Here is a 27,518-nt window from a genome sequence, read left to right on the forward strand (position 1 = left end):
GTGGTGTGAACTTTTACTATTAGATAGCATATCTATGGAATATTGACAGCAAAATGCTACTGTGCATGCGAAGGATTTGTCTCTTCGTGTTGTGACTTGTCTGGTAATCTACTGTACAACATTGTTGGCAAGTTTTGCAAAAATGTGCAGAGAGTGTGATATTCCACCTCGTAAACGGTGTAAAATTGAAGTGTTGCTTCCAAATACTTCAATGGCTCATTCCAAAATAGGTAGAAACTTCTTCATAGATCAAGTGGTGGTGCTCCAAATAAAAAAAGCAACTGGATTTTTAACTGGCCTTATCGGTGAACAGAGTGGGTTGCCATGGAAGAAAATAAATTACCAGCCCTAGTGATAACCTATTACCTTTCAAACTGTCAGGATAAAATAGAAAGCATGCTCCAAATCTTTGAAAATGCTAGTGGAAAACTAGTAGAACTTAAAGGGGTTGTCCCGCGAAAGCAAGTGGGGTTATACACTTCTGTATGGCCATATTAATGCACTTTGTAATGTACATCGTGCATTAATTATGAGCCATACAGAAGTTATTCACTTACCTGTTCCGTTGCTAGCGTCCCCGTCTCCATGGTGCCGTCTAATCTTCAGCGTCTAATCGCCGGATTAGACGCGCTTGCGCAGTCCGGTCTTCTTCTTTTCTGAATGGGGCCGCTCGTGCCGGAGAGCGGCTCCTTGTAGCTCCGCCCCGTCACGTGCCGATTCCAGCCAATCAGGAGGCTGGAATCGGCAATGGACCGCACAGAAGACCTGCGGTCCACCGAGGGTGAAGATCCCGGCGGCCATCTTCACCAGGTAAGTAAGAAGTCACCGGAGCGCGGGGATTCAGGTAAGCACTATCCGGTTTTCTTTTTTAACCCCTGCATCGGGATTGTCTCGCGCCGAACGGGGGGGCTATTGAAAAAAAAAAAAACCTGTTTCGGCGCGGGACAACCCCTTTAAGGAGGAGGCTGTGCAATACAGGTTGCTAAGCTTATTGACCGAAGAAGCAGCTTTTGACTTGGTCCAAGCAGTTTAAGAAATAGAGTTCCAAAATTGTGCTTCTTCGATGAGCTAATGATTAAAATAATGGATGATAGAAGAATTCCTATCTGGCCAAACTAATGTTCTAGGGTGACATCTCGGTAAAGGGTCCACGTCATCTGCATAAAGTAAAAGAATAATGTATTAGAATGTGATTGCAAATGTTTGGTGCAGCCTGTAAAACAAAATGAATGCAGAAGGGGCATGTCACCAAGAAAGTTAAGTTATTTGAGAGACTATTAAAAGTCTTGTTCCACAATCCCAAAATAAAGGACATGATCTTAAAATCCATTAGAAATTTCCAGACACGGCCGAAGCAATATTAAAATCCAATGAGAGGCACACAAATATGTTGTTTGATGTTGCTTGTAAACAATTTTTTGCTAATTAAACTGTTTCCTTTTTCATAAGTCACTTCATAATTGTGACTTTTGAAGTTTTACGCCTCCTCTGCAAACTTCCCGAAAAATCGTTTAGACTTAGTAGGAGGGTGTGTGGTCTCATGTGACCTACCACTTATGCTATAATTCATGCCAGAAATTGGCATAAATTATGGAGCAAATCTAAAATATAGATTTGCCTGACTTGTGCTATGGGTAGCCTGAGATGTGCCTAATTAATTAATTGTGTACATTTTAGTCCAGTATAGATAATATCAAAATAATTGTCCTGATATATTTCCCCCATGTCTATATCCTGGAGATAATTCTATAGTAGAATGGGGAAAAGGATATGACTAAAGTTGAGCGAAAATACTCTGCCAAGCCTGGTGCTTGTTCGAGTATTAGCGTACTCGATGGTGCTCGTTACTCGAACGAGCATCACACTGTGTTCGACCCCACCCCAGTTTTTGGCTCATCCCTGCTGTGATGTGCCTGTTTTCGCCCCTCCCTACCGCAGCGCGCATGTCAATGGTAAATTTTTTGGCAGGCAGAGAAAGAGAGAGAAAAGCTCGGCACCCGCTTTTCCAAATACAAAAATGCTCAAGTCTCCCATTCTAGTCAATGGGGTTCGTTACTCGAGTAGAGCTCTCGAATTTTCCGAAAAGCTCGACTCGAATAACTCGGACCCGAGCATTTGGGTGCTCGCTCATCCCTAGATATGACCATATGTAGTTAATTTATTGCAGAAACTTCTGAAATGGGATTTGCATAAGTCCATTTACTTTCTGCATAAAGAACCCTATTCACATGTATGGAATTGATTTTTCTGTTGCACCAATTTCTGCATCAAATTGGTTGGGTGTGAACATACTCTAATAGTTGAATATTCAATTTTTTCTGCTTAATATTTGTTCTTGTTTTTTATAAATCAGAGTTTATTGCATTTTTACAATATAAACAACATAAACATATAGGGTACATAGTTAGGTTACAGTCTGTATGTTTAACGCTTTCTGGAACTTTTGGTTTTGCCTTTGGAGAAGGGAAGACCAATCTGATATCCTTTGTAGTTCAGATTAGAGCAGTTGGACTCAAGGCTCTGCTTAATATTTGTAATGAATGCTTTGTAGAGATTTGTGTCCTCTGAAATTACATAAAAATTTTCTTTTTATTAGTATTAAAATGAATTGCATCAAATGTGATTAACTGTTTCTGTTATCCTAATATAGGTATATCAATAAATGAAACATCCAGCGTGTACGTTATAGACAAAGAGTACTACAGTGAGTTTTACAACTTTCCTACAGTGTTGAAACCTACAATGAACTTCACTAGCTATGTAAGTTTATTAATTATTTTCTCTATTTTCCCCCAGGATCTTAGTCCTTTTGTTATGACATCAGTAATCATAAACCCATAGTTGATGCCATAACATACATATTAGAAAATGGAGATCAAACCTATAACAACCTTCGCAACCAATTTTTAGTACTGTTTTAATGCATCTATAATGAAAAAATGAAGCAACTTTCAAGGAGTCTTGAATTCAAATTTCTGTTTTTTTTTGTTTTTACAACTTCTGTGTTGACCTCTGCGTCTCCATGGTAACAGACAACAAACAAACTCTTTATAGTCTGATTTCGTATTTATACTCTCTTCATCTGTCTACTCATAGCTCCTGCATAAATCTGGAGATCTGAAAGTAAGGGACAGATGGAATATTTAAATACACAGAGTATTTTTAATATCTGCTTAGGAGGTTAAAATGTATTCTCTTCGACTGGGCACTAAAGGGTATTTGGATCAAAGATCTCTATCTCTGCAGAATTCCAGCTGGCAGGACAGAATGCAATGAGCATTACACCAGCACCGTGACCACAATCACAAAATGCTGGCACATGTCTGATTATACAAGTATACCAGCACCTTGCAGGAATGGAGCTCACTTGTCTCCCTTCCCTCCCCCCCATTATTTCCAGAACGTCAGTAATCACGTGACCTATGGAGCTGTCAGTTTCCACCTCTGCAGTGGTGTGAAGTATTACGACCTGACAAAAATGGGGAAGACACAGGTCTTTGTCACGTGAGGCTGTGTCGGTTCGTCTTCACAGGGGAGGAAACTGCAGAGCTTCCTGTGGGACCATAGGGGTGGTTAGAACAGCGCAATGGCAGGTTGTGGTTGCTACATTTATATTTTGTAAGTTCATGCTTATAAGGCTGCCTGTACAGTCAAATACATTTTTCTTTCTTTGGATAACCCCTTTAAATATGGTTGCTGAGGCTAACATAACCTTTGACCCCATATGATTCACACATATTGTATTTCCACAATGCAATTTCCAGACAAATGACATGCACACACGCATACACACACCTACAGTACTGTACTGTTTATCACAGCATGTGGTCATACAGCAAACTGGTTAACTAAAACATCCCTATAGAATTAAGTTTCTCTGAAGCATAATTTGGATAGTTTTGGTCAGTGCATCTAGAAACATTGGAAACTCCCATTGCAAAAAGAGCCCAGGGTGTAGCTATTATTTTCTGAATTGCACTGTGAACATAAGAAACTCCACTTTTCCTCTGAGACAGTATTGATGGTTGGATAGCAAGGAGATAAAATCAATTAGCTTGATTGTGCTTAACAATAAGAGAAATATAAGTTTGGTTTTAGTTTATTTGCAAAGTAAAATTGTACCTCGATGTGAAAGTATTCTTCCTTTCCCTTATCCATTTTTGTATATTTTTCCAATTGGTTATTTCAGCTTAAGATTCGGAGATATGATGGAAGAGATCTGACTGCAGAAGAAAGACGAAATGAAGTTTCTGTGACAGTTACCCAGTCTAAAATGTATTTTACTGATGGAATGTTTAATGTAATATCAGAAGAAGAAAAGAATATTGAATTACAACAATTTTTCACTTATTTCATTCCTGAAAATGGTGATATTAAGATTGAATTCCCTTTATTTGCTGACACGGTCCATTTAAAGATCAAGGTGAGAACCTTTTGTTACAATTATGCAATGTACCTTGAAAAAAAACGACAACATTACATGGCCTCCTGTGTTATATGTGGAGGGTGCAAAGGGCGTGATTGAAGTCATGCATAAGGATATTAACTTTTACTAGTCAGAATGCACATGGTGACAATATGGGGACTAATGTAAAGACATCTTTTGACTTAGCTTATATTTTCTAGGTCTTTAAATACATTCAGATACAATTTGGACAACCCCTTATGTCATAAAGGGACGATGACTATGACCATAGTGTACATTAAAAGCCATTAAATGCACAGAAAAGATGGTTCTTCCACAAGGAGTGGCACTCTTTCATGATGTAAATAAATGGCTGAAGTGTAGAATGTCAATTTACTACATCCACATGGAATGTAGTTATGTATAGTAGACCACCACTTTACCTATTCATTCAAATGTACGTAGAGCCAACGTGGTATCGTGGTACTGTGCTAGTCAGAAAAATCTATGTAATGTGAAATACTTTTGTATAAAAAAGATATAAGCATTGTAGAGGCGATACCATGTCTCTGCTCTTTTGCGTAAGTACAGTATGTGTAAACACATATATGTGTGTTTCTTCAGACATATTTTGTTATATCAGCCTAATGAAGAGGCCTAAGTAGCCTTGAAAGCTTACGAGTATAATTTTTGGTTAGGCAATAAAGTTATCACCTCTATAATACTTTGCTTTCTTTATACAAAAGTACTGAATATCACGTACATTCAAATCTACAAAATATGTTGTTAAACCCTACTCTAAGGCCTTAGTCAGACGGGCGTTTTTAGCCGCGATTTGCGCATGCGCATGGCAATTTTATAAAACCATTGCTTTGCAATGGTATCGGACACATGAGCGCTTTTTATGCGCTCGTCTGATAAATTATAGAACAGAAATCGCAGATCGCACCTATCTGCGATCTGCGATTCCTGTTCTCTTCTGTATATGCGCTCAATGGGGCCGGCGGCAACAGCGCCGACCCCATTGAGAACATATAGAAGACAAATCATTCTTCTCTGCCACAGCTGTAACAGCTGTGACAGAGAAGAACAATGTTTGCCCATTGAATTCAATGGAGCTGGCAATACAGCAGGTTCCACTGAAAGCAATGGGCTGCCGGTGAGCGCGGGGATGAATTGTCGGGAAGGGCTTAAATATATAAGCCCTTCCCTGCAATTCATCCTAAAATGTGTTAAAATAAAAAAAAATTGTATACTCACCTTTCCGCTGCAGCCGGAGTCCAGCCACGGCCGCTGTCAGTTCTCCTGAACTGCTTCTCGGCACTATTCAGCCGGCGGGGCTTTAAAATCCCCGCTTGCTGAATGATCTGCCTCTGATTGGTCACAGCCCTGACCAATCAGAGGCAGGTTTCACTCACACACCCATTCATGAATTCATGAATGGGTGAGTGACTGCTGCCTCTCAGCGCTGAGCCAATCAGGGGCAGGTCTGACTCACATCCATTCATGAATTCATGAATGGGTGTGAGTGAGACATGCCTCTGATTGGCTCAGCGCTGAGCCAATCAGGGGGCAGGTCTGACTCACACCCCCTTCACACCCACTGCAGGACGGCCGCGGGGAGCTTCGGCTGCCGGGAGAAGGTGAGTATATATATATTTTTTATTTTTAAACATTTTAGGATGAATTGCAGGGAAGGGCTTATATATTTAAGCCCTTCCCGACAATTCATCCCGGGCTCGTCCGCAGCGCATTGCTTTAAATGGAGCCGGCTCTATTGCCGTCTCCATTGAATGCAATGCGCTGGACAGCTCCGGCCCGTTTCTAATGAAACGCGGCTAGGAGCAGATTTTCGGGCGATTTACGGGCGACTTGCACGCACTGGTCACGCGATTTGCGGATGCGCATCCGTCATGCGATCCGCAAATCGCGTGAAAAAACGCCCGTGTGACTAAGGCCTAAAACTACTAAGATTCAATTTAAATTACACTTTTGAAGCAGTTTAATTAAACCAAATTATCAACAGCGTAACATTTCCTTGTGAGAGTGCAACGATGAAGGGCAAGTATGAGTTTAATGTGATCCTGTCCAGTAATTTGGTTCTATTGGCAACTGCCTGATGCCTATTAATGCCATATGTAGCTGGCAAAAGGTAGACCCATATGCCTGCAACCCAAAACGCTACATGTTCCTGTCGAGCCACTGACTTGGATCATAAAACCAAGCCTTATCCAAGCTTACTCATTTTGTAATAGGTGCCAGATTCAAGATGTCTTTACATTTCTGTAATAGAATTTTATACAGTTCATATATTTTTCTAATTCAGGTCTTTGACATGAACAATGTGTTTTACAGGCAGAGTTTTTGGACAGTGTGAATTCTGTGGATGTTGATGATGTGTTTAACTCACCAAACAAAATGTATCTTCACATAGAGAATACAAACCAGAATGTAAAGGTAAAGAGTACCGTAATTTAACAAAGTATACAATGTACCTGCAAAGTCCATTGATAATGGAATAATATTCAAATATGTGCAATAGTTCCAAATTCTAATTCATCTTTATTACTTAATTATCTTTTATATAACCAAACACAGTACTGTATTATATTAACTTACCAATTACACTAGTCAATGAAAACAAAGTTTTGTAAGAAAATGAAGAATCTGTGATTTTTAATAGTATTTTCTGTGCTGTAATCAAATATTGTTAAGCTTTCTCTATTATGCTAGGATTTTGTGTGATACCCACTTGAAGTTTACAGTATTACTTCTAGTTTATAATCTGCAAAGAATAAAGCATTATACACCTGAAGGGTAGAAGCATAGGATTTCATACTGTATTTTGCCTCCAGAACATTGCTCTTAGGGCTCAGTCACACGGGTGATGCACCCGTGTGACTGAGCCCTCACTGCAGGAAGAAGATGGCCGTACCTCAAGACGGACGTCTCTCTGCAGCGCAGAAGAAAGAACACATGACCGTCAATGAAGCCGGTCACATGTTCTTTCTCCCGGCGCTCCTCAGAGATGTCTGTCTTGAGGTACGGCCGTCTCCTTCCTGCAGTAACACGGGCGCCGATGCGCCTGTGTGACTTAGCCCTTAGGGTAAATTCACATAGCACATGTATTTTCAGGCTGTACTGTGTATTCCAGATAGAATATGGCCCCGTTATAGCCCATAAGGCTATCCACTTGAACAACTTTTCACAGGGTCCATTGCTCCATGTGGAAAGAAAAGTCCTATTTACATATTTTTTCATGAACAAGAATAGGACATGCAATGTGCAGTGTCCGTGGAGATCAGACAGCACACAAATGGGATTCAAAATCCCTGCCTCCAGAAAGTGCTGGGTCTGATTGGCGGAGCACTGTGTCCGATCAGAGGCAGCGCTCAGCCATTGAATGACAGCTGAGCACCACCTGTGATTGGACACAGCGCTTAGCCAATCAGATCCAGTGCTTTCTGGAGGCAGGGATTTAAAAAATCCCCTGCCAGGAGAAGATGCTTCAGAAGAGTGCCGGGGAGACAGAGAGAAGACGCGCCCGAGCTGGACAGTGTGGGAAAGGTAGTGTATATATTTTTTTAGCTTTTTTCAAGCAGCTTGGGTTTATTTTTAGGGAAGGGCTTATATTTCAAGGCTTTCCCTGAAAATCACTGTGCGGGGCTGCCTACATCCCATTGTTTTTAATAGGGCGGCAGTAGTGCCGGCCCCATTGAAAGCAATGGGAGAACATCGCTGTCCCCTGCCATAGCTGTCACAGCTGTGGCAGAGGAGCGTGATCTTCTTCATATGTTCTCAATGGGGCACCTGCCACAGCCACAGCAGGGGACAGAGATCCGCTCCCATTGCTTTCAATAGGGCAGCCGTAGCACCGGCCCCATTGAAAGCAATGGGCATGGAGCTTCGGTCACGCACATTTTGCACATCCATGCTGCGCTTTTTTTTTGCGCACATAGGTGCCCCAAACAAATTGCTCATCTGACTGAGCCTTAAGTATGCAAATCCATCTCTGATCCATCACTTTAATAGTGTTCTTTATGAGACCACACTTTATATGGAGTGTGGGGGACAACGACACTTTTTAAGGATGAATAAATGGTTGAAAGAGAACAATTTTTAGTAATGTGGTTAGTGATGTTGGCTTCTTCCAGTTATCTTACATTTAATGATTTATTTAGTCTCTTTTATACAGTATTATTTCAAAGTTTTAGGCAGGTGTGGATAAAATGCTGCAAAGCAAGATTTTAATAAATAAATAAAAGGCATCCTACTGACTCAACATCATCAAGTCTGTCTGGGATTACATGAAAAAAAAGAAGGATTTGAGCAAGCTGACATCCACTGAAGATCTGTGGTTAGTTCTCCAAGATGTTTGGGCCAAGTTCCTTCAAAAATCTGTGTGCAAGTGTACCTAGAAAAATTGATGCTATTTTTTTTATTAAACATTATGTTTTTATTGAAGCAAGTATATGAGAATACTTGAAATACAACATGTTGCTTATTATTCCATTAAACCGGAGTACCAATAAAGGAAGTGTACATTTAACAATATTCATATCATGCTCCTATCTTTACAATTCTCATATAGTCCCCTGGGTTTTTAATTTTCTTATTATCTTAAACTGCCCTGTAAATAGTTGCCTCTTTATAGCGTACGTCTGTGTTTTTTTCCGGGCTTAGATCTTTTCTAACATTTATAACCAAACTGTAAACACTAATTCGGCATCTTTAACCAACTGTATGCGGTTCTTAATGTTGATGGTAATTCAGCCACATATCCCACGCATCTATGTATTTATTAAATGCATTGGAACGAATGGCCATCCATTTTTCAAATAGCCAGTGTTTTGCCATCCAGTTCACAAACTCTTCTATCGTCATTAAGATTAATCAACAGCAAAGCAAGTTTTGGGCTTTTAGAGACTCTGAAGATTCCCTCCCAAAATGTTGACAGCTACGGACATGCTATGGACATGCCCAAAACAAATGCATCACTGATCCTCCTCTACCACAGTCCCACCAACAGAGCCCAGAATGTATGCTATTTTGAAGGCAAAGCCTGGTCTCACCAAAGATTGGTTTGATTTAGCATTTAATTGACAAAAAAACAATTAACGCTTCTACTTTTAAAAGCATTTTCACTTTGCAGTATTTTTTCCACACCTGCCTAAAACGTTTGTATAGTACTGTTTGTCATACAGTGTATATACATATATTACAGTATGAGTTCTACATTTAAGAGTCCGTAATTTCGAAACTATAGCTGAAACATTCTGTGCTCACTTTTGAATTCATGGGAAAAAATCATATATAGAAAAGCACTTCATTGCCATGCTGCAGTGGCTTTGTTAACCAGTGTCATTTTATTACTTGTCTGTACAATGACATGTTTGTTTTTTGCAGGTTGGAGTACCATTTACTATCGAAGTAAAGAGCAACACACCCGTGGATGCATTAAAATACTTGGTACTTAATAATCTGCTTAATTAAACACTTGATATGGAAATAATGAACTGATTAAGGGCGCCCACCCACTGGCGATTTTTTTTCCTTTGCGTTTTTTCTCAAGAGCAATTAGAATTGAATGTGTTCCTGTCCATTTGCATTTTTTTTTTCAGTCCGTTGCAATTTTTAACATAGGAACTGTCAGTTGCATATGTGTCCTTATTTTTCTCTTAATGCACCCATGAATGTCAATGGAAATTAACGGAAAAGGCGCGAAAAAGCCGCAAAAAACGCCGCGAAAATCGCAAACGCCAGTGGGTGGGCGCCCTTAGGGTGACTACCCACTAGCGTTTTTTTTTTCACTGCGAAATTCGCAGAGTTTTTTTTTTTCTGCAGGGGTCTATGGGACCTGTAATGTTAAAATCGCGATCGCGCTAATCGCGATTAGCTTTACATGTCCCATAGTCCAAAGACCCCTGCAGAAAAAAAAAACGCTAGTGGGTAGTCACCCAAAGTCATATAAATAAAAAAGAAAACAACTGTTTTGGATGATTTTGAAAAAAAACATAGATGTTTGCTGTCATTCAGTGGTAAAATATGAAGCAACCTACAAATAATGATTTTTTTGTTGGTGTTTTTTTTATCACTTTTGCTGCAATTTTGGGTTCATAGCATTTTTTCAAAGTCGCAGAATGCTCTGGGTCTGTTGTCTTCTCTGGTTTCTTCCCATAGGCTTCAGTATACAAAAAAAATCCCAAGAAAAGCGTGTGATCAAAAAACACCATCATGTAGAAAAAAAAACATATTGGAAAAAAATCATGAGACTTTTTTTCTGCCATTTTTTGGGCAAAAAAATGACAGAATGAAAGCTATGTTTAAAGAAAGCCTAAGAACAGGTTCACACAAAGTTTTAAGAAAAGCATCACTTTTTTGTTGTGTTTTTCAAGGCATTTTTGCCACAATTTTTAGGCAAAGAAGTGAAGGCAAATATATAACTCTTTTATTTATATAGTGCTTACATATCATGCAGCCTTTTACTTTATATAGAAGCACCCCCCAGACTTAACGGGCCCTCTCCTATGAGCTCCTAAACGTAGTTTATGATGCTAATAAAATCTGAGAAATCCTATGGTGTAGTTTTTTTCACTTCTCGCACGCTTTTTGGGACAGTGGCGATTTTTTGCAAATGAAGCAGGCTGTAGTTTGGGCTTTTTCCATAGCTTTCTCTTTAGGAAAAAGATGCTTGAAAAAAAACGTGTAAAATGTGTTAACAAAATAGCTTGTAAAAAAGTTGGAAGTTCATGACGGTTTTTACAAGACAGGACAAATGCCAGATGAAAACTCTGTCTGGAGAAATCCTAAATCCTTTTTGGTACCTCCCCATTATAGAATAAAGTGCTCAAGCTTTACTTTACACAGTTCTACAACCCCAATTGCAAAAAAGTTGGAACGAAGTGTAACCCTCGGGCTATTAACTGCATTCAACTAAGGCTTTATTTGCACACTAAATTGCTTTTAAGTAGCTGAGTAGCTACTTAATAGTTCATGCAAAATAATCGCTTAAAGCTGTCACTCAAACTGTCGCTTGAGCGATCTTTGAGCGATCATCGCTCCGTGTAAATGGGCCTTTAAATGTAAATAAATGAGAAGAAAAAAAAATGCAAAGAATTTGAAATCTCATATTTTATTCACAACAGAACACATATCAGAAGGTGAAAGTGAGACCTTTTTTCATTTCATTAAATAAAAAATTAAAAATTAAAAAACTAATTTAGAAATTGATATCAGCAACACATCGTAAAGTTGGGACAGGGTTAACAAAAGGTTGGATAAGTAAATAAACTAATGAAAAACAGCACAGGTGGTGAACTTTCTGATTTCTGGTATCCTTTTGCCATCCCATCATTTTCTTTCAGACTGACCATTTGAAATTCTGCTCTATTTATGAGCTCAAATCCTTACAGAGGCCATTCCACTTACAGACATATATTAGGACAGATCTGTGATCACTTTAGAATTGTGTTATTTTGAATCAAATTAAAATTTGGAGGAAATAAGGAAGCCAGATTTTCTTATCATTTTTCCTTTGTCTTTTGTTCTAGATTATTTCTCGGGGAGAAATTGTTCATTTTGGATTTGAGAACTCTGCTTTACTAACCCTAATTCCTCAAAGCTCATGGACCCCCGAAGCATATTTGATCGTGTATCATGTAACAAAAGATGGGGCACTTCTAAATGATGTTGCAACCCTCTCTGTCCATCCTGACTTTGAAAACAAGGTGACTAATTACTGTGCTATAAAATATAATATATTTAATGGCTAGAAGAGTACTGTATTAGCCTTCATCATCATAAGTATTCCACCTAGTTACTATTTGTACAACCAAACTGTATCGACTCTCATTTGTCAACTCCAGTCATCTCTTCATACATTGTACCATTGTCAGTATATAACTCATCACTGCATAATGATATAATTTCACTTCCAATCAACATTATTGTATAAAATGGTAATGCTGCACTTCAACTACAAGTATAAGGTCTAAGGTAACACAGTATGTTAGGCTGAAAGAAGACAATGTCCATCCAGGTCAGCCTGTTTACACCCACCCACCCCTTGTTGGTCTAGAGGAAGGAAACAAACCCGACAATTAACAGAAGCCAGTTTAGCTAATTTGGGGGAAAAAAAATCCTTCCCGACTCTATAATGGCTGTCCGAATAATCCCTGGATCAACAGTGTAAAAAATAGGAAATGCACAGCATGACCATAATCGATCAATGAAATCTGTATCTCCAATGATGTTGTAATTGCATACCATTTATCAACTACTGACATGCAATATAATATACATATGTAATGAAGTCTGTATAATACTACAGATTCAATAGTTTTAAATAGTTCTGTCTCTTTTAGATTTTTATATCATGGAATAAAGTGCAAGCCAATCCACTTGATAAAGTCTATTTGACGATCAATGTGACCGAGCCGAATTCACTGGTTGGACTTTCAGTTTTAGATAAAAGTGTAACTTTACTTGGAGATAGACAAGAAATTACCACAAAACGGGTAAGACCATTTTATTTTTGGAAAGTATGTTGTGATTCCGTATAGTATAGTGCTGTATACTGTATATTAGTATATTGGGATTCAGATTTTATCTCTACAATACGATTCAAAGAAACTGCCTATATTTAAAATGTGTGGACTAATAACTAGAAATCCGCTATATTTCTTCTTGTTCTCATGACAGATTTACTTTACTGTGGTGGTTACATGGATTACTGTAACAAGTTATGATCACACTTTTTCTATAGTTCTAAATACTTTACAACACTTAACGTAATTGATACCACTGAGAACATTGTAATAACTTTACAGATTCTAATAACCAAACTTGAAATATTTATATTTCATATCATAAAATGCCATTAACCCTTTCCAATCCACTGTCTGACGTCTGAAGACATTCTGATTGAAGGCTGCACAGCTTCGATGTTGGAAGATGTCCGGCAGGGTATTCTTACTGTATATTACTAGCCGCTCGGTTGTCGGGGGGCCTCTCTAGTATTTCCCATAACACAGTACTGGCTCCAACCAGCAGATGGCACCATTGTATAATGGCAGAAGAAGAGAGACCCCTAGGAAACCCTGAGTCCAAAATTGGATTGCAAAGGGTTAATACCAAAGTTGCATACAGACAGAAATAAAGTGGTCAGTGACTGTTGTATTTTAAAACTTTATTAGCTCTTGTTTTATTTAAAAACACATTTTGCAAACCACTATGTTCCTTTGCTTTAGGTATCTGATGAACTGAAAGACTACAACACCATAAATCCAAGGCGCGTCACCAGTGCTTATCACGTTTTTGAGGTAATATAATGTTTTGTTAGGTTTACAGTTATTCTACATAAATGTGACATATGAAAGTTTGTATAAGTGCTTGAATTAATCAAACTGTAGTTGCAAAACAAATCTTTAGTATATCTCTAAGGCCACTTTCACTCAACAGTAGTTTGGTCGGTATCTGTAATGCAAAATCAGGAATGGAACCTGCAGAGTAAAAGTATAATAGAAAGAGTTGCAACTCTTCAGTTTTTTGGAACCAGTCCTGGTTTTTGCTTGCAAATTTTGATGGAAAATACTATGTATTTCCATTTTAAAGGGAACCTGTTACCACCTATGAGCAACATACGCTAAGTTATGGTGCTCATATGACATGCTCCAAGGAGTCCAGGGATTATTTTTAACTAACCGGGCTCTCTGTTCCTGCACTGTTACCCATGGAAGTCGCATTCGGACACGGCAATAGACTCATCTCTAAAAGCTGTGTGTGTACACTTCCAATGTTTTCTATGGGAGTGTATACACAGCTTATATTGTGAGTCCGCTGTACTGTCTGCGCACTGTGTGACATTCCCGGACTCCTCGGAATGTGCCTTATGAGCGCCATAACTTAGGTTATAGTGCTCACAGGTGGTGACAGGTTCTCTTTAAGATGTGGATATAGTGCAGCCTATTTTACAATACTTTACAGAACATGGAGGCAGTATGTCTGGATATTAAAAAAAGTATCTAGTATATTGTACTGTACCCTAGGTTTCTATAGGGAGATGTATGCTGAATTTGTGTCCTTTATACATATACTTTTAGAAAGTGCTGCAACAGTCATGATTGTAGAGTGTAAGACTAAGACCAAAAAGGAATAGTGCCCACTAAGCGGCAGTTTTAAGGAGGGGAGAGCAATGAGGGAAATTACCACTATGCAAATGCATTATTTAAAATTTGCTGTTATCTATTGGAATTATTCACTAGATAATGATTAACATTTTCTCCCCCTGACTCTTGGGCTTGTTTCCTCACTGGCAGCTCTGGGTCTCCCTGCTGATATAATGTATACAGGCTGTAGTCAGCCTGTGACATCCCATAAACTTGATGCTGCAGAAAATGACAGAGCTGAGTGAGCAGTCAGCTGAGGATGAGTGGGGAGCTGTTAGTATGAGTTCTATAAGCTCTTAATTAGGTTTCCCAAACTGGGGGTCCTGTTTTTATAGAAAAATATGTATTTTAGATAACCCCTTTAAGTGTCTGGTTTAAGGCCTCATGTCCACTAGAAAAATACAATCCGCGCAGAATGCGCGGATTTGCTTTAAATGGTATTTTTCTTGCCTGCAGATATCCGCACACATTGCTATCAATGTGATAGCAATGTGGCCAATCCGCGCAGAATCCGCGGCAAAATAGAGCATGCTGTGTTTTTTCTCCCGCGCGTGGAAAACGCAATTCTTTTAAAATGCCATCCACGGGTGCAAAAATCAATTTAATGGACCGCGGATGGCCAATGATTCCCTACGGGCAACAGCCCCTGCGGATTCCACAGCATAAAACCACTGCGGAATCCGCAATTCCATTTACTCAGTGGACATGAGGCCTAAGGGCCTGAATTTATTTGGGGGTCTGTTCTGGGGTCTGTATTTATTCTGGGAACTGACTTTATTCTGGCAACTTGTCTGGGTTTGAACCTATTCAGGAGACTAATCTACGGTCTGTATTTATTCTGGTGTCTGATCTGTGATCTGAATTTAATTAAAAGTCTGGTTTGGGGTCTGGGGGGCTTCAGAGCTCCTCTATGGGCCTGGTATCTGACTAAAAGAGCAAATGTAAGAGTTTCCTTGTTCCACTTTTACTTTCCTTCTTCTGTTGATGGGTGACTTACATATATAAGGGATTGGCAAGGTATGTCACTACACAAAGAAAATGTACTTCACTCTTGTTCCACTCACCATATGAGAAACGTTGACCTCCCCAGCTGGTTGTTCAGACACAAGAAATTTGTGTTTTGGCCAGCAGTATGTAGTAAACACATAGCAGAGGCATGTCATAGGTTCGCTCCTAATTAATAATCTGCAAGTACCTAATGAGCTGGGCAACCAAGATGGCTTTGTGCTGGTTGGATCTCTTGATTAGCCAAAGGAGTAGCAGGAACTGGACAGAGACTGTGGGGAGTTCCATTGGCCTACAGAATCAAAGGGCTAAAAGGTATTCACCCAAATGAATTAATAAAGGAATCCATGAATGGCACATAGATTTCATCATGGGGAGGGTATATAATCCATAAATGCCACATAGAAGTGGAGACATTATATGTTTGGGTATATTGCGTGTTAGTTGGATGGGGCAAGAGGCAGGTCCAAAAATCTAGTTATACCACTGAATCTGGCAGGTCTGGATATGTTTCTACAGTACTAAAAAGTGTAGGCTGCTATGCTTTTTATAACAGCAGGAAACCAAAATATGATAAATGTTGAAATGTATGTTTTTCATAATAGAGGTCATTGGCAGGCATATCTAATTGAATTTACATACATTTGGATACAATACACTGTATGTTTTCATTCTATCTGATGAAAATGTCAAGTAAATCTTCATTTTTCTTTCAACAGTAAAATGGATAGAGTTTTTGAGCCTTCTGCCGGAGGTACACTGTACATTGGAAGGATTTCATGATATCTAAAAAATTACAGAAGGCAGTGATACTTGCATATACAGAGTGTAGTCAAAAAAGGCTGCTCCAGCACTAGATCTCAATACTGGTGTCCTATATTGAAATAACAGTAGTGTACCTAAATAGTAAGACATAGATGCGCCACATGATGTTAGGGTGCATGGTCCCCTGAGGGCCGTGGAACATGGATTTCTATTTTGTGTTGTGGCCCCTGTAAGAGTTATGCAGTAAAACCTAAGAGTAGCATGTGAGAAGCAGAAATCCGCTTTCAGCTTCTCTCTACATTCTGTGGGACCTCTGCTATGACTGAAGTAAGGAAAGCGTACTTGGGGTGGCCTCCATATGCTACCATATGGGCAGAACATACAGGACATTATCCACCATCGTCTGCAGGAGATTCAGGTACCGATCCACGTTGAGAGACCCTAGAATGAAAACAGGTACACAACAGTTAAATGCATGTATTGTAGCAGAAAGAGGCCACTTTGAGTACTCTTATACTCTTGTCTTACTTCAATCATAGCAGCGAGCAATCCCATTGGATTTAGAGAAACAACTAAGTGAACTTCTGCTTCTCACATGCTCAAGTTTCCGAACACATAAACTGTTAACCCCTTACATGGCATGATCAATGTTTATCACAGCATTTGCAAAGTGAGCATGGTCCTTTTGTGATGTCATCGTGGAAGGCTGGTAAGTTGCTGTGACAACCACATGCCAACCACATGCCAATGCCTTCTGCCTGGGTCTGCAATGGCATATAATCGCTAGCAAAAAGGGCTATAAAAGTGATCAAAAAAAGATTATGCACCTCCAAATGGTACCAATAAAAACTAGAGCTCCTTACACAAAAAAGTCCCCACATCTCTGTTGTATTATGGGACTTTAAATGCAGTGATGCAAAGACAAATAATAATTTCCAAAAAAGGGGTTTTTATTGTGTAAAACTGGAAAAACCTAAAAAATATATATAATTTTAGTATTGTGCTAATCGTACCAACCCACATGGGGGTCTTAAGGCACCTATATTATCACCAAAAGCTGCGGCTCTAAGCCTTTTATTTCATCTAGGGGTAACCAAACTGTACAAAGATTTTACAAATATGTGTTATATATATATATATATATATATATATATATATAAGTTACATTATATATAATACTTTATTTTAGGGTCATTCTGATAAATGCATTTTCTTTTATAGAGATGTAATATTGGAGTTCTTACTGATGCCATCCTTGAAAAAGAAGAAGAGGATTATGAAATATGTAAGTGTTAGAATTTGCTTTGCAGTTGTAGTTTTGTAGGACTTCTATGCCAAAATTGAAGCCCTTCAAAGATAATTCCTATGGTAAAATATAGTCAGCTGCAGAGACTTAATGATCCATTTGCCATTGTATTCTACTGCAAATATCCTTGCTTGGCTTCATTCATTACTCCAAGTAGACTTCTACCGTATACACAAGGCAAAATAGATGGCACTCTACTCCCTTTTTATCAGGGTTTGAAGGAGTAATAGTTCACCCAGGCTCTTTTGTTACATGTGCGTGGGATGCAAATTTGGCAGCACCCATATTCTTGATTGATGGCAGTCATAGTGCTGCAAACTCTACTACTCTTAGAGCTAAGTCAGACAGGTGTTTTTTTTTACATGCCGGTATTCACACGTGAAAAAAATTGCATGACCACGTCCATTGACACCCATATGTTCTATCTTTTGTAGGTATGAATTTTATGTGCTTGTAAAAATCGGACATGTGACTGCTACCATTGAAAAGCATTGGCTCTGCATAGATGCGAACCAACGCCCATCTGACTGAGCCCTAACATTTATGACATATACTATAACTATATCATAAATGCCGTTACTGGAATATATCTTTCATTTTGTTCTAGTAGAAATGCAAGCTACCATTAAACAGTAATTTAAAAAATCCATTGTGTTGGAATGTAATAGAAACATTTAGATTTCAAAAATTAAGTGAACCCTTTGGAATTATCTGGATTTCTGTATTGATCACACTGATAAACAATTATTATTAATTACATGAAATCGGGTGTGCTGAATCCGGATCCGAAGTCAAACTTCGCCTAGGACGCCTAGATCTTAAATTATAGGCCAACTACAGTTTGGTGACAGCTTAGTAGATTAGTCCACATACTGATACTGATACTGATGCATGGCAACATTATAATTGCTGCACCATTACCTGCATCATGCCCTCCAGCACCTCGTCTACAACGCATCCTGGCAGCAACGGGTTCCTGTAGCATCTAGGCACTTCTGAGCACGTCGGTAAGCTGACGTCAGCAGTTGCTATGCCTATACCTTGCGAGATGGGCCAAGCACAAGCTTCTAGTTGACAATTATATTTTCTTATATACCTAGTATGTCTGTTTTAGCCTAAAGATGAGCAGACAGAGCTGATAACCATCCAGACAATGCTTACTACATTTGTTGTAAATACACCGCATGTGTTCAGTGCAAAAACCTGACGAAGAGAGTGAAGATTCCTTACAAGTATTATTTTGGGTGTAAAGTTGGAGATCAAGGCAAAAGATGGCCACCTCCCATCTGCTGCACTGTATGCTACTCTGGTCTCACACAGTGGCTCAGTGGTAAGAGGAAGGCAATGCTGTTTGCTGTGCCTATGATTTGGCGTGAACCGAAAAGTCATCGCTGCTATTTCTGAATGAGCAATGTTGCTGGATTTTCAAATAAGAAACAGTAAACGTTTCTCCTGATTGTGAGCAATTGTTACAATGTGACGCAGTGGCCATTCAGAGTTGGGCTCTCTGTTGGCAGATACAATGTGTTACATGCGTAACTGGTTCATCCAATGAAAGTGTACTTCCACCACTTTACACAAAGCTGGGACTAATGGAAAACTTTGTCATGGCTATGGATCATAATGGAAATGGTTTCCGGTATCTGAAGGACTAGTTTGGAAAAACCAAAATGGAAGCCACACTAAAAGCAGGAATTTTTGTTGGTCCTGAAATCTGCGGATTAATGCATGATGACACATTCAGATCGAAATTGAGCAATTTGAACTCACCACATGGGATGCATTTATGCTAGTTGTGCAAGACTTTTTTGGCAATCATCGGGTGTGACAACCACGTTGAACTTGTAAGGAACATGTTAGCATTGTGTCCGCAATTTGGCTGCCAAATGCTGCTCAAAATTAATTTCTTACATTCTCATCTGGATTTTTTGGGTGACGTGAGTGATAAACATGGGGAAAGATTCCACCAGGAAATTGCCACCATGGAAAAAAAGATATCAAGGTTAGAGATGAGCGAACGTGCTCGGCCCCGCCCCTTTTTCGCCCGAATACCGCGATTTTCGAGTACTTCCGTACTTGGGCGAAAAAATTCGGGGGGCGCCGTGGTGGCGCGGGGGGTTGCAGCGGGGAGTGGGGGGGAGAGGGAGAGAGAGAGGGCTCCCCCTGTTCCCCGCTGCTACCCCCCGCACCGCCGCGCCTCTCCCCGCCCCCCGGTGCCCCCCGAATCTTTACGCGTGAGTACTGAAGTACTCGGAAATGGCGGTACTCGGGTGCGTAAGTACTCATTACGAGTACGTTCGCTCATCTCTAATCAAGGCCTCTTCAACTCCAACATGATGAGTGACTACTGCTGGTTTTTGCAGCAGTCAACAACAGACACTCACAAGTGCAAAAGCAAGTGCCTGAAGTATTTTTAAACAGTGTATGTGCATTGCGTAAAGAGTCAAGTGAACTTTTTATTTACACGTTTGTTAATGTGAACAAGTTTTTGTAATCTCTTAAAAACATGGTATAGTTGCCATTTAGCAGATGTAAGGAATGGTACAGCAGTGGGTCTATCCATGCTTTCATGCCATTTTCTGGACACGTGCTGGTAATGTGAGCGATCTCAAGGTCTGTATTATAGAGAAAGTATTCAAACCGATAAGGCGATGGGCAAGAGCCCGGGCCCAGATGGCTTCACCTCTAAATTCTATAAACATTTCAAATATGAGCTATCCCTGTTCCTTCTCCAACCCTTTAACATGATTTCTGTTGGGTGTGCCTCTTCTGCTCAGGCCCTGCAAGATCACCTAGTGGTACTGCCTAAATCAGGAAAAGATGCCTCTGTTTGCATCAATTGTCATCCCATTTCACTCATAAACATAGATATAAAGCTCTTTGCCAAATTGATAGCAACTCGATTATGGCCTTCCATTCTAAGGTTAATTCACAAAGACCAGGTGGGCTTGGTCCTCAGGAGGGAGGGCAGAGATAACATAATAAAATCCATGTGCTTGGTGTTGAGAGCCCGACATGGGGGGTCCCTGCTTTGCCTCATGGCAGTTGACGCGGAGAAAGCTTTCGACAGAGTGAGATGGAAATTCTTGGAGGCCACTCTGTTGAAGGTGGGGATGGGGTCCCACATGAGGGCTTAGAGAATGGCTTTGTACAACAATTCATTGGCCAGGGTCAGACTTAACTGGTCTCTATTGGACCATTTTAGTTTTCAAAATGGAACACGGCAGGGATGCCCGTTGTCCCCCCTCTTATACATCCCAACAATGGAATTTCTGGCCAATGCTATCAGACAGAACAACTCCATTAGAGGAGTGGTAGTGGGTGAGATGGACTATAAGTTGTCCCTCTTTGCTGATGACCCTCTCCTTTACCTATCTTGCCCCAGCGTGGGTATACCTGTATTATTACAGTAGTTCAATAAATTTTGTGTAGTAAGTAACTTTAAAATTAATCTTCAAAAAACAGAGACCCTGAATATCACCCTGGCGCAAACTGAGGCATTGCTCCCACAGAAGCAGTTTCCATTAAGATTGGAAATGTCTGCCATTAAATACATAGGTATTCAATTTCCAGCTGATCCTTCCCTCGCCTATTCGTTAAACTATAAACCTTTTTTATCAAGTCTTGAAAAAGATCTAAACAAATGGAACCTGTCCTAGTGTGGAAGAATAAATTCTGTTAAAATGGACTCCCTGCCAAAGTTTTTGTACCTATACTTGGCATTTCCAATACGCTTACCCAGGCCCTTCCTGCTGCGCATTCGTGCCCTAATAACTAGGTTTTTTTGGAGGGGGCGTAGGCCTAGAATAAAATTTTGCGTTCTCACATGGGCAAAAGTATCAGGGGGTCTCAGTCTCCCTGATTTCTCATTATACTACAAGGCCAAAATAGCAAACTGTGTTTTGAATCTCTTCAACCATCATGCGTCCAAGCTTTGGGTTGAAATGGAATATGACATGGACCCCAGGTTGACACAGGAGGTGTTTTTGATCCCAGGTAGTATGCTCAGGGACTTACCTAATTTGTCCCCCTGCTCTCACAACTAATGGATTGTTGGTTGGGCTCATTGGTTTTTTAACTCTGACTCTCTTACACCTTTGTTGGCTAACCCCCAATTTAAAGCTTTTGAACACAGCATGTGACTTCTATTCACCCCCACAAATTCTATTCCACACTTGGGAGACATGGTCTGCATCTCGGGGTTGAGACCTCTGGCAGAGTTCTTTGCAGAGTCCTGTGCCCCTCCTGGAGCCTGGATGAAATACTTTCAGCTGAGGGGATCCTTGGACTCCCTGACATCCCAGGCAGGTTTAATTAAAACACCCACCCTTTCGAGGAAATTAGTTTAGCCATGGACTCTCCCAACCATCTAATCTCACTTTTATAGAAGATGCTGCTGTCCAAGGAGATGGGGACGGACATCCAGAGTTCGTGAAGGCATTGGAAGAAGAGTTGGGATTGCATGTTGCTGAGGGGTCCTGCCAGAAAGCTTTTACATTAACATTTAAGTGAACATCTTTCTCCAGACCTCAATTATAAGATTTTGTCACGCTTGTGCAGAACCCGAAACGCTTACACAGAATGTTTGTACAGTCCTCTCACTTGTGTTGGAGTTGCTCTAGAAGCCAGGGCAATATGTTCCATATTTGGTGAGAATGCTTTCCAGTGGTAGCCCTTTGGTTGGACATCATGTGGTTATAAACTGATATATGCAGCCTATTTGTCGTTCTCACATTTGAGATGGCCTTGTTGTTGATATACCTGGGATGCATTGCTAGTGTAAAGAAGGGTCTGTTAAGGTTTTTTCGTCCAGGCTGTCAGGCAAATTATTCCCAGATTATGGAAATCCAGTTTACCCCCATCTAGAATCCAATGAGTAGAAGCGGTCAGAACTCTTGTGCAGTACAAAGAGATGGGAGCAGAAGAGGGGCTCAATGCGCTGTGGCAGCCTTGGTTAGACTTCAGGTCATCACCTAAACTTGGAGAGTGGTTGTCTTCGGAGGCATTCTCAACATAGGGCGCACACCCTACTCCTCCCTCTCCATTGATCTGGTGGCTACTCTCCCCTCTGGTCTATCTCCAGACTATCTACATTTCTTCTAAATTCGTCCCCTGCAGGGGTGGTTCTCGTAACAGCCAATCTCCTGGCTCAACCCCCCTTGCCTTATCCTCCCCCTTCCCCCATCCCTTCCTTCCCCTTTCCCAAGTTATACAGTTTCCTTTTTTTTTAAGGATTAGATGTACACCTGTTTAATTGAAAACAACTGATAGGGGAATCTCCCTCAAATGTGCATTAAGGTTTTCAGATGTTGCTCTTTACTGTTATTCCAGTTTTTGGTTCCCAACCTTTCAGGGTGCATTTTCATGTATTAATGTCACTACTGTCTTGATTCCTCTCAATAAAAGCTTTTTGAACCTAACTGATAAAGGGAGGTGACTATCAGAGGAAATTGTTAAATAGGGAATCTTATTGAATTTTTGCTTTAAGTAGCCAACAATCCCATAGTTTGAATCAATGGAAGAATCTAATTTTCCAATATTCTTTTTGATTTTGTTTTGCTGTTATTTGTATAGCTGTTTTTTTTGTATGTGTGGCTTATGTAACCTTTTGATCTGATCATGTGAACAAGGAGAGCTTTATGTGTGGATTATGTAACCTTTAGAGATGAGCGAACGTACTCGTAATGAGTACTTACGCACCCGAGTACCGCCATTTTCGAGTACTTCAGTACTCGCGCGTAAAGATTTGGGAGGCGCCGGGGGGCGGGGAGAGGCGCGGCGGTGCGGGGGGTAGCAGCGGGGAACAGGGGGGAGCCCTCTCTCTCTCCCTCTCCCCCCCACTCCCCGCCGCAACCCCCTGCGCCGCCACGGCGCCCCCCGAATTTTTTCGCCCGAGTACGGAAGTACTCGAAAATCGCGGTACTCGGGCGAAAAAGGGGCGGGGCCGAGCACGTTCGCTCATCTCTACTAACCTTTTGATCTGATCATGTGAACAAGGAGAGCTTTAAAAGAGTAGGTTTGCTGTATACCTGCAGGTTATGACCAAGTGTAGTTTTACTTGTAGTGATGATCGTTTGCCCGATCAAGCGAGCAAACAATGTCACATTTGGCTCGTTTACTTGGGCAGTCAGTTAAAACACAAAGATAAATCGTTTATTTTTTTCTTAAGAGGATCGTTCAGTCATTCAGTTTACTGTACCATTGGATGATTACAATTGAACCATTGATGTTTAGTCCAAATGATCAACAAACGCTTCAATAATGATTTTTATGCTTGCATAAAGTAAACAATAAGCAAATAAATTATCATTCATCGTTCAAACTAAGCGACAAACGAAAAGTATACGAATAGTGCTTAACGTTTAGATGTAGCAATTATTGGCCATTTTCATTCGTTTGAACAAATTTTGCACGACAATCGTTTTCATGTGTAAATGGACCATTACAGTGCTATAACACGTAAATGAGGTAGACTGTGCTTTTTTATGTTTGGAAGTTCTGCCACAATTGAACAAAAATGCTCATTTTCTACTGATTGCATCTGGTGCTGGAAATCGTTTTGTTTGCTTCTGGATCTACTCTTCTATCACTCATTGAGCCTTCCTGCAGAGATAATCAAGATAATGCTGAAGTGGTCAGCTGACTATCGCCCCATTTACACAGGACAAATGTTGGCAGAATGATGCCTGACACGTGTCCTCGCATGTACTCGCTCCCATGCTGTTACACAGGAGCGAGTATGATTGCCTTGCAGAGGGGCAAATGGAGGAGATTTCACTCCTCACTCTCCCCCGCCTCTCTCCATTGACTTAATGCACTGACCGTTCAGTACTGAATGGCAATCATCGTTCAGCTCATCTTTCATTGCTTGGGCTGCATAAACAATGAGAAATGAGCTGAGCGATGATCGTTCAGTGTAAACAGCAGCCATTCAGTACTAAACGTCTGCTATGTTAAAGGGGTTGTCCCGCGCCGAAACAGTTTTTTTTTTTTTTCAATAGCCCCCCCCCCGTTCGGCGCGAGACAAACCCGATGCAGGGGTTTAAAAAAAAAAACGGATAGTACTTACCCGAATCCCCGCGCTCCGGTGACTTCTTACTTACCTTGCGAAGATGGCCGCCGGGATCTTCACCCACGGTGGACCGCAGGTCTTCTCCCATGGTGCACCGTGGGCTCTGTGCGTTCCATTGCCGATTCCAGCCTCCTGATTGGCTGGAATCGGCACACGTGACGGGGCGGAGCTACGAGGAGCAGCTCTCCGGCACGAGCGGCCCCATTCAGAAGGGAGAAGACCGGATTGCGCAAGCGCGTCTAATCGGGCGATTAGACGCTGAAATTAGACGGCACCATGGAGACGAGGACGCCAGCAACGGAACAGGTAAGTGAATAACTTCTGTATGGCTCATAATTAATGCACGATGTACATTACAAAGTGCATTAATATGGCCATACAGAAGTGCTGAACCCCACTTGCTTTCGCGGGACAACCCCTTTAAATGAATGGAGAGGGGTGGGAGAGAGTAAGGAGTGAAAAAGCCAGTGTTACTCGATCCTATGTAATGACACGGGAGCGAGTACATGTGGGGATGAGTATCTGGCATCATTTGCCCGACATTCGTTCCTTGTAAATAAGGGCTTTAGTGTGCTGTTGTGTTTTAGATAAAGATCAGACATTTTATTAGTAATCAATGTAGAAATCCAGGTAGTTTCAAAGTGTTCATTTACGTTTTCTTGTAAATGTAAGTACACCAACTAGTATTAAAAAAAGTACACAAGGTAATAACAAAGTTTCCACTGCGTATATTCTATGAAGTACAAACTAGAATGTTATTAAATGATCATAATGATTATCCATTCAATTGAGGACGACCTTCGGTTACTTTATGGACCATTGTTCTCCATGCTTTCCTAACTTTGACCGATTTCTTTCAGTTTTTTCATTTGCATGTTTGTCTTCACCTTGATTGTGTCCAGCCAGCGTGTTCTTTGGCATTCTTTTCCTCGCAACTCACTAACTGTGTCGAGCATCCATGTTGTTTCCAGGGAACCATTTAGAGACCGAGTGCCCAAACTACAACCTAAAACCCACTTATTTACCGCAAAGTGCCAACATCTCGGGGGGGGGGGGGCTTATCACAACGTATGATTTTTACCTTCGTCGTTATAAAAAGGACAGGGCTGATTCAAAATAAACAGGGTGCAGGTTATTACTGCTTTTTGCATGCGGAAATGCTGCAGAATTTGGCCCGGGAATTTCCATTGAGGGCATTCTGCAGCATGTCCGCCCCCTGTAAACATACCCCAGCAGTAATAATGACCCCCACAGTGGCCCCAGCAGTAATAGTGACCTCCCACAGAGCGGCCTCAGCGGTAATAGTGACCCCACAGCGGCCCCAGCGGTAATAGTGACAGCCCACAGCGGCCCCAGTAGTAATAGTGACATTCCACAACAGCCCCAGTAGTAATGGTGACATCCCACAGTGGCCCCAGTGGTAATGGTGACATCCCAGAGCGGCCCCAGTAGTAATGGTTACATCCCACAGCGGCCCAAGTAGTAATAGTGATATCCCACAGCAGCCCCAGTAGTAATGATAACATCCCACAGTGGCCCCAGTAGTAATAGTGACACCCACAGTGGCCCCAGTAGTAATAGTGACATCCTACAGTGGCCCCAGTAGCAATAGTTACCTCCCACAGTGGCCCTAGTGGTAAAGGTGACATCCCGCAGCGGCCCCAGTAGTAATAGTGACATACCACAATGGCTCTGTAGTAATGCTATTACACTGGGGCCTATATAGGGGACACTATTACTAATAGTTTTGCCTATATCAGCCCCAGTAGCGATTGCGCCCCCGAGACCCATATTCTTACCCCCTCCTCCTCATTGAAGTGCTGCTGCTCCTCTGCTCGGTGCTGCTAGCAGCGCTGATCCCACGTACACATCGTGACATCAGAGTGCTGCTGGATGCCTCCTCCCCTCCACTCTCTTGAAACCATGGAGGAGACATCAGGGGAGAAGGATCCCAGCTGCACAGTTATGTCACACTGTGCGCCGGGATCAGATCAGCTGAGTGAATACCGGCAGGGGAGCCGTGGCACACTGGCTGATATGCACTAACATGGTATGCGGGCGCCAACGTGCGTGCCAGCAGTGAAGGCTCTGCGTGCCGCCTCTGGCACACGTGCCATAGGTGCGCCACCACTGCTCTAGGACCATTGAGTTGGTGACTATTGCCAACCATCATATATGCAGCATTCTTCTTCAGCCGCATATTTCGATCTGAGTGTCTATCTGAGTGTCCAACTTTTGCATGCATATATGTTATTAAAAAGCCAAGTGTACTTACAAGGTAAAATATGGTTTATTTTGCTGAATAAATTAAATTAAGTTTTTTCTTTGCCAATATCAGAATTTAGATTTGTGGACATTATTTCACAATTTCTAGTCATTACATGTGTCTAATTTTGTTATGAAAATGTTTACTAACATTTAGAAGGTTGACTTACATTTCCATGACTACAGGAAAAATTTCTGAAAGCATATCTCCAACTATGTTAAATAGAGATGTTTCTGTCACTTTATACTTTGACTTCAGAATCTATGAATTTATTTTATTTCAGAAAATCTCAATTTTTGTTACAGTGATGAAAACACATTATGACTCTTCAGCGGACTTCTTGCCGACCTGGCATTCTCTCAATTTTGGTGGCTCTCGTATCAGATCTTATTTTCCTGAGACATGGATTTGGAAGAATATTAATACAGGGTAAAATGTAACAATTCGTTGAATTAATCTGTATTCTCAGAGTCAATTATATATTATAACTGTGTTGTATGAACCATGATGTAAAAGTACTGATTATTTTCCTT

The 27,518-nt window shown here is 40.9% G+C and overlaps 1 protein-coding gene across 1 annotated transcript in view; it reads left to right on the top strand.

The window, feature by feature from the left end:
- The window catches only part of LOC136628571 (CD109 antigen-like), a 177,187-nt gene that overhangs the window by 72,706 nt on the left and 76,963 nt on the right, over positions 1-27,518 (top strand). The window contains exons 11-19 of the mRNA XM_066604580.1: positions 2,651-2,760; positions 4,190-4,423; positions 6,761-6,862; positions 9,812-9,874; positions 11,956-12,132; positions 12,769-12,921; positions 13,654-13,725; positions 17,563-17,626; positions 27,291-27,414. Of these exons, the coding sequence (XP_066460677.1) occupies positions 2,651-2,760; positions 4,190-4,423; positions 6,761-6,862; positions 9,812-9,874; positions 11,956-12,132; positions 12,769-12,921; positions 13,654-13,725; positions 17,563-17,626; positions 27,291-27,414 (1,099 nt within the window). The remainder of the gene's footprint in view (positions 1-2,650; positions 2,761-4,189; positions 4,424-6,760; positions 6,863-9,811; positions 9,875-11,955; positions 12,133-12,768; positions 12,922-13,653; positions 13,726-17,562; positions 17,627-27,290; positions 27,415-27,518) is intronic.

This window comes from Eleutherodactylus coqui, chromosome 1, assembly GCF_035609145.1.
Source record: "Eleutherodactylus coqui strain aEleCoq1 chromosome 1, aEleCoq1.hap1, whole genome shotgun sequence".
Taxonomy (NCBI): domain Eukaryota; kingdom Metazoa; phylum Chordata; class Amphibia; order Anura; family Eleutherodactylidae; genus Eleutherodactylus; species Eleutherodactylus coqui.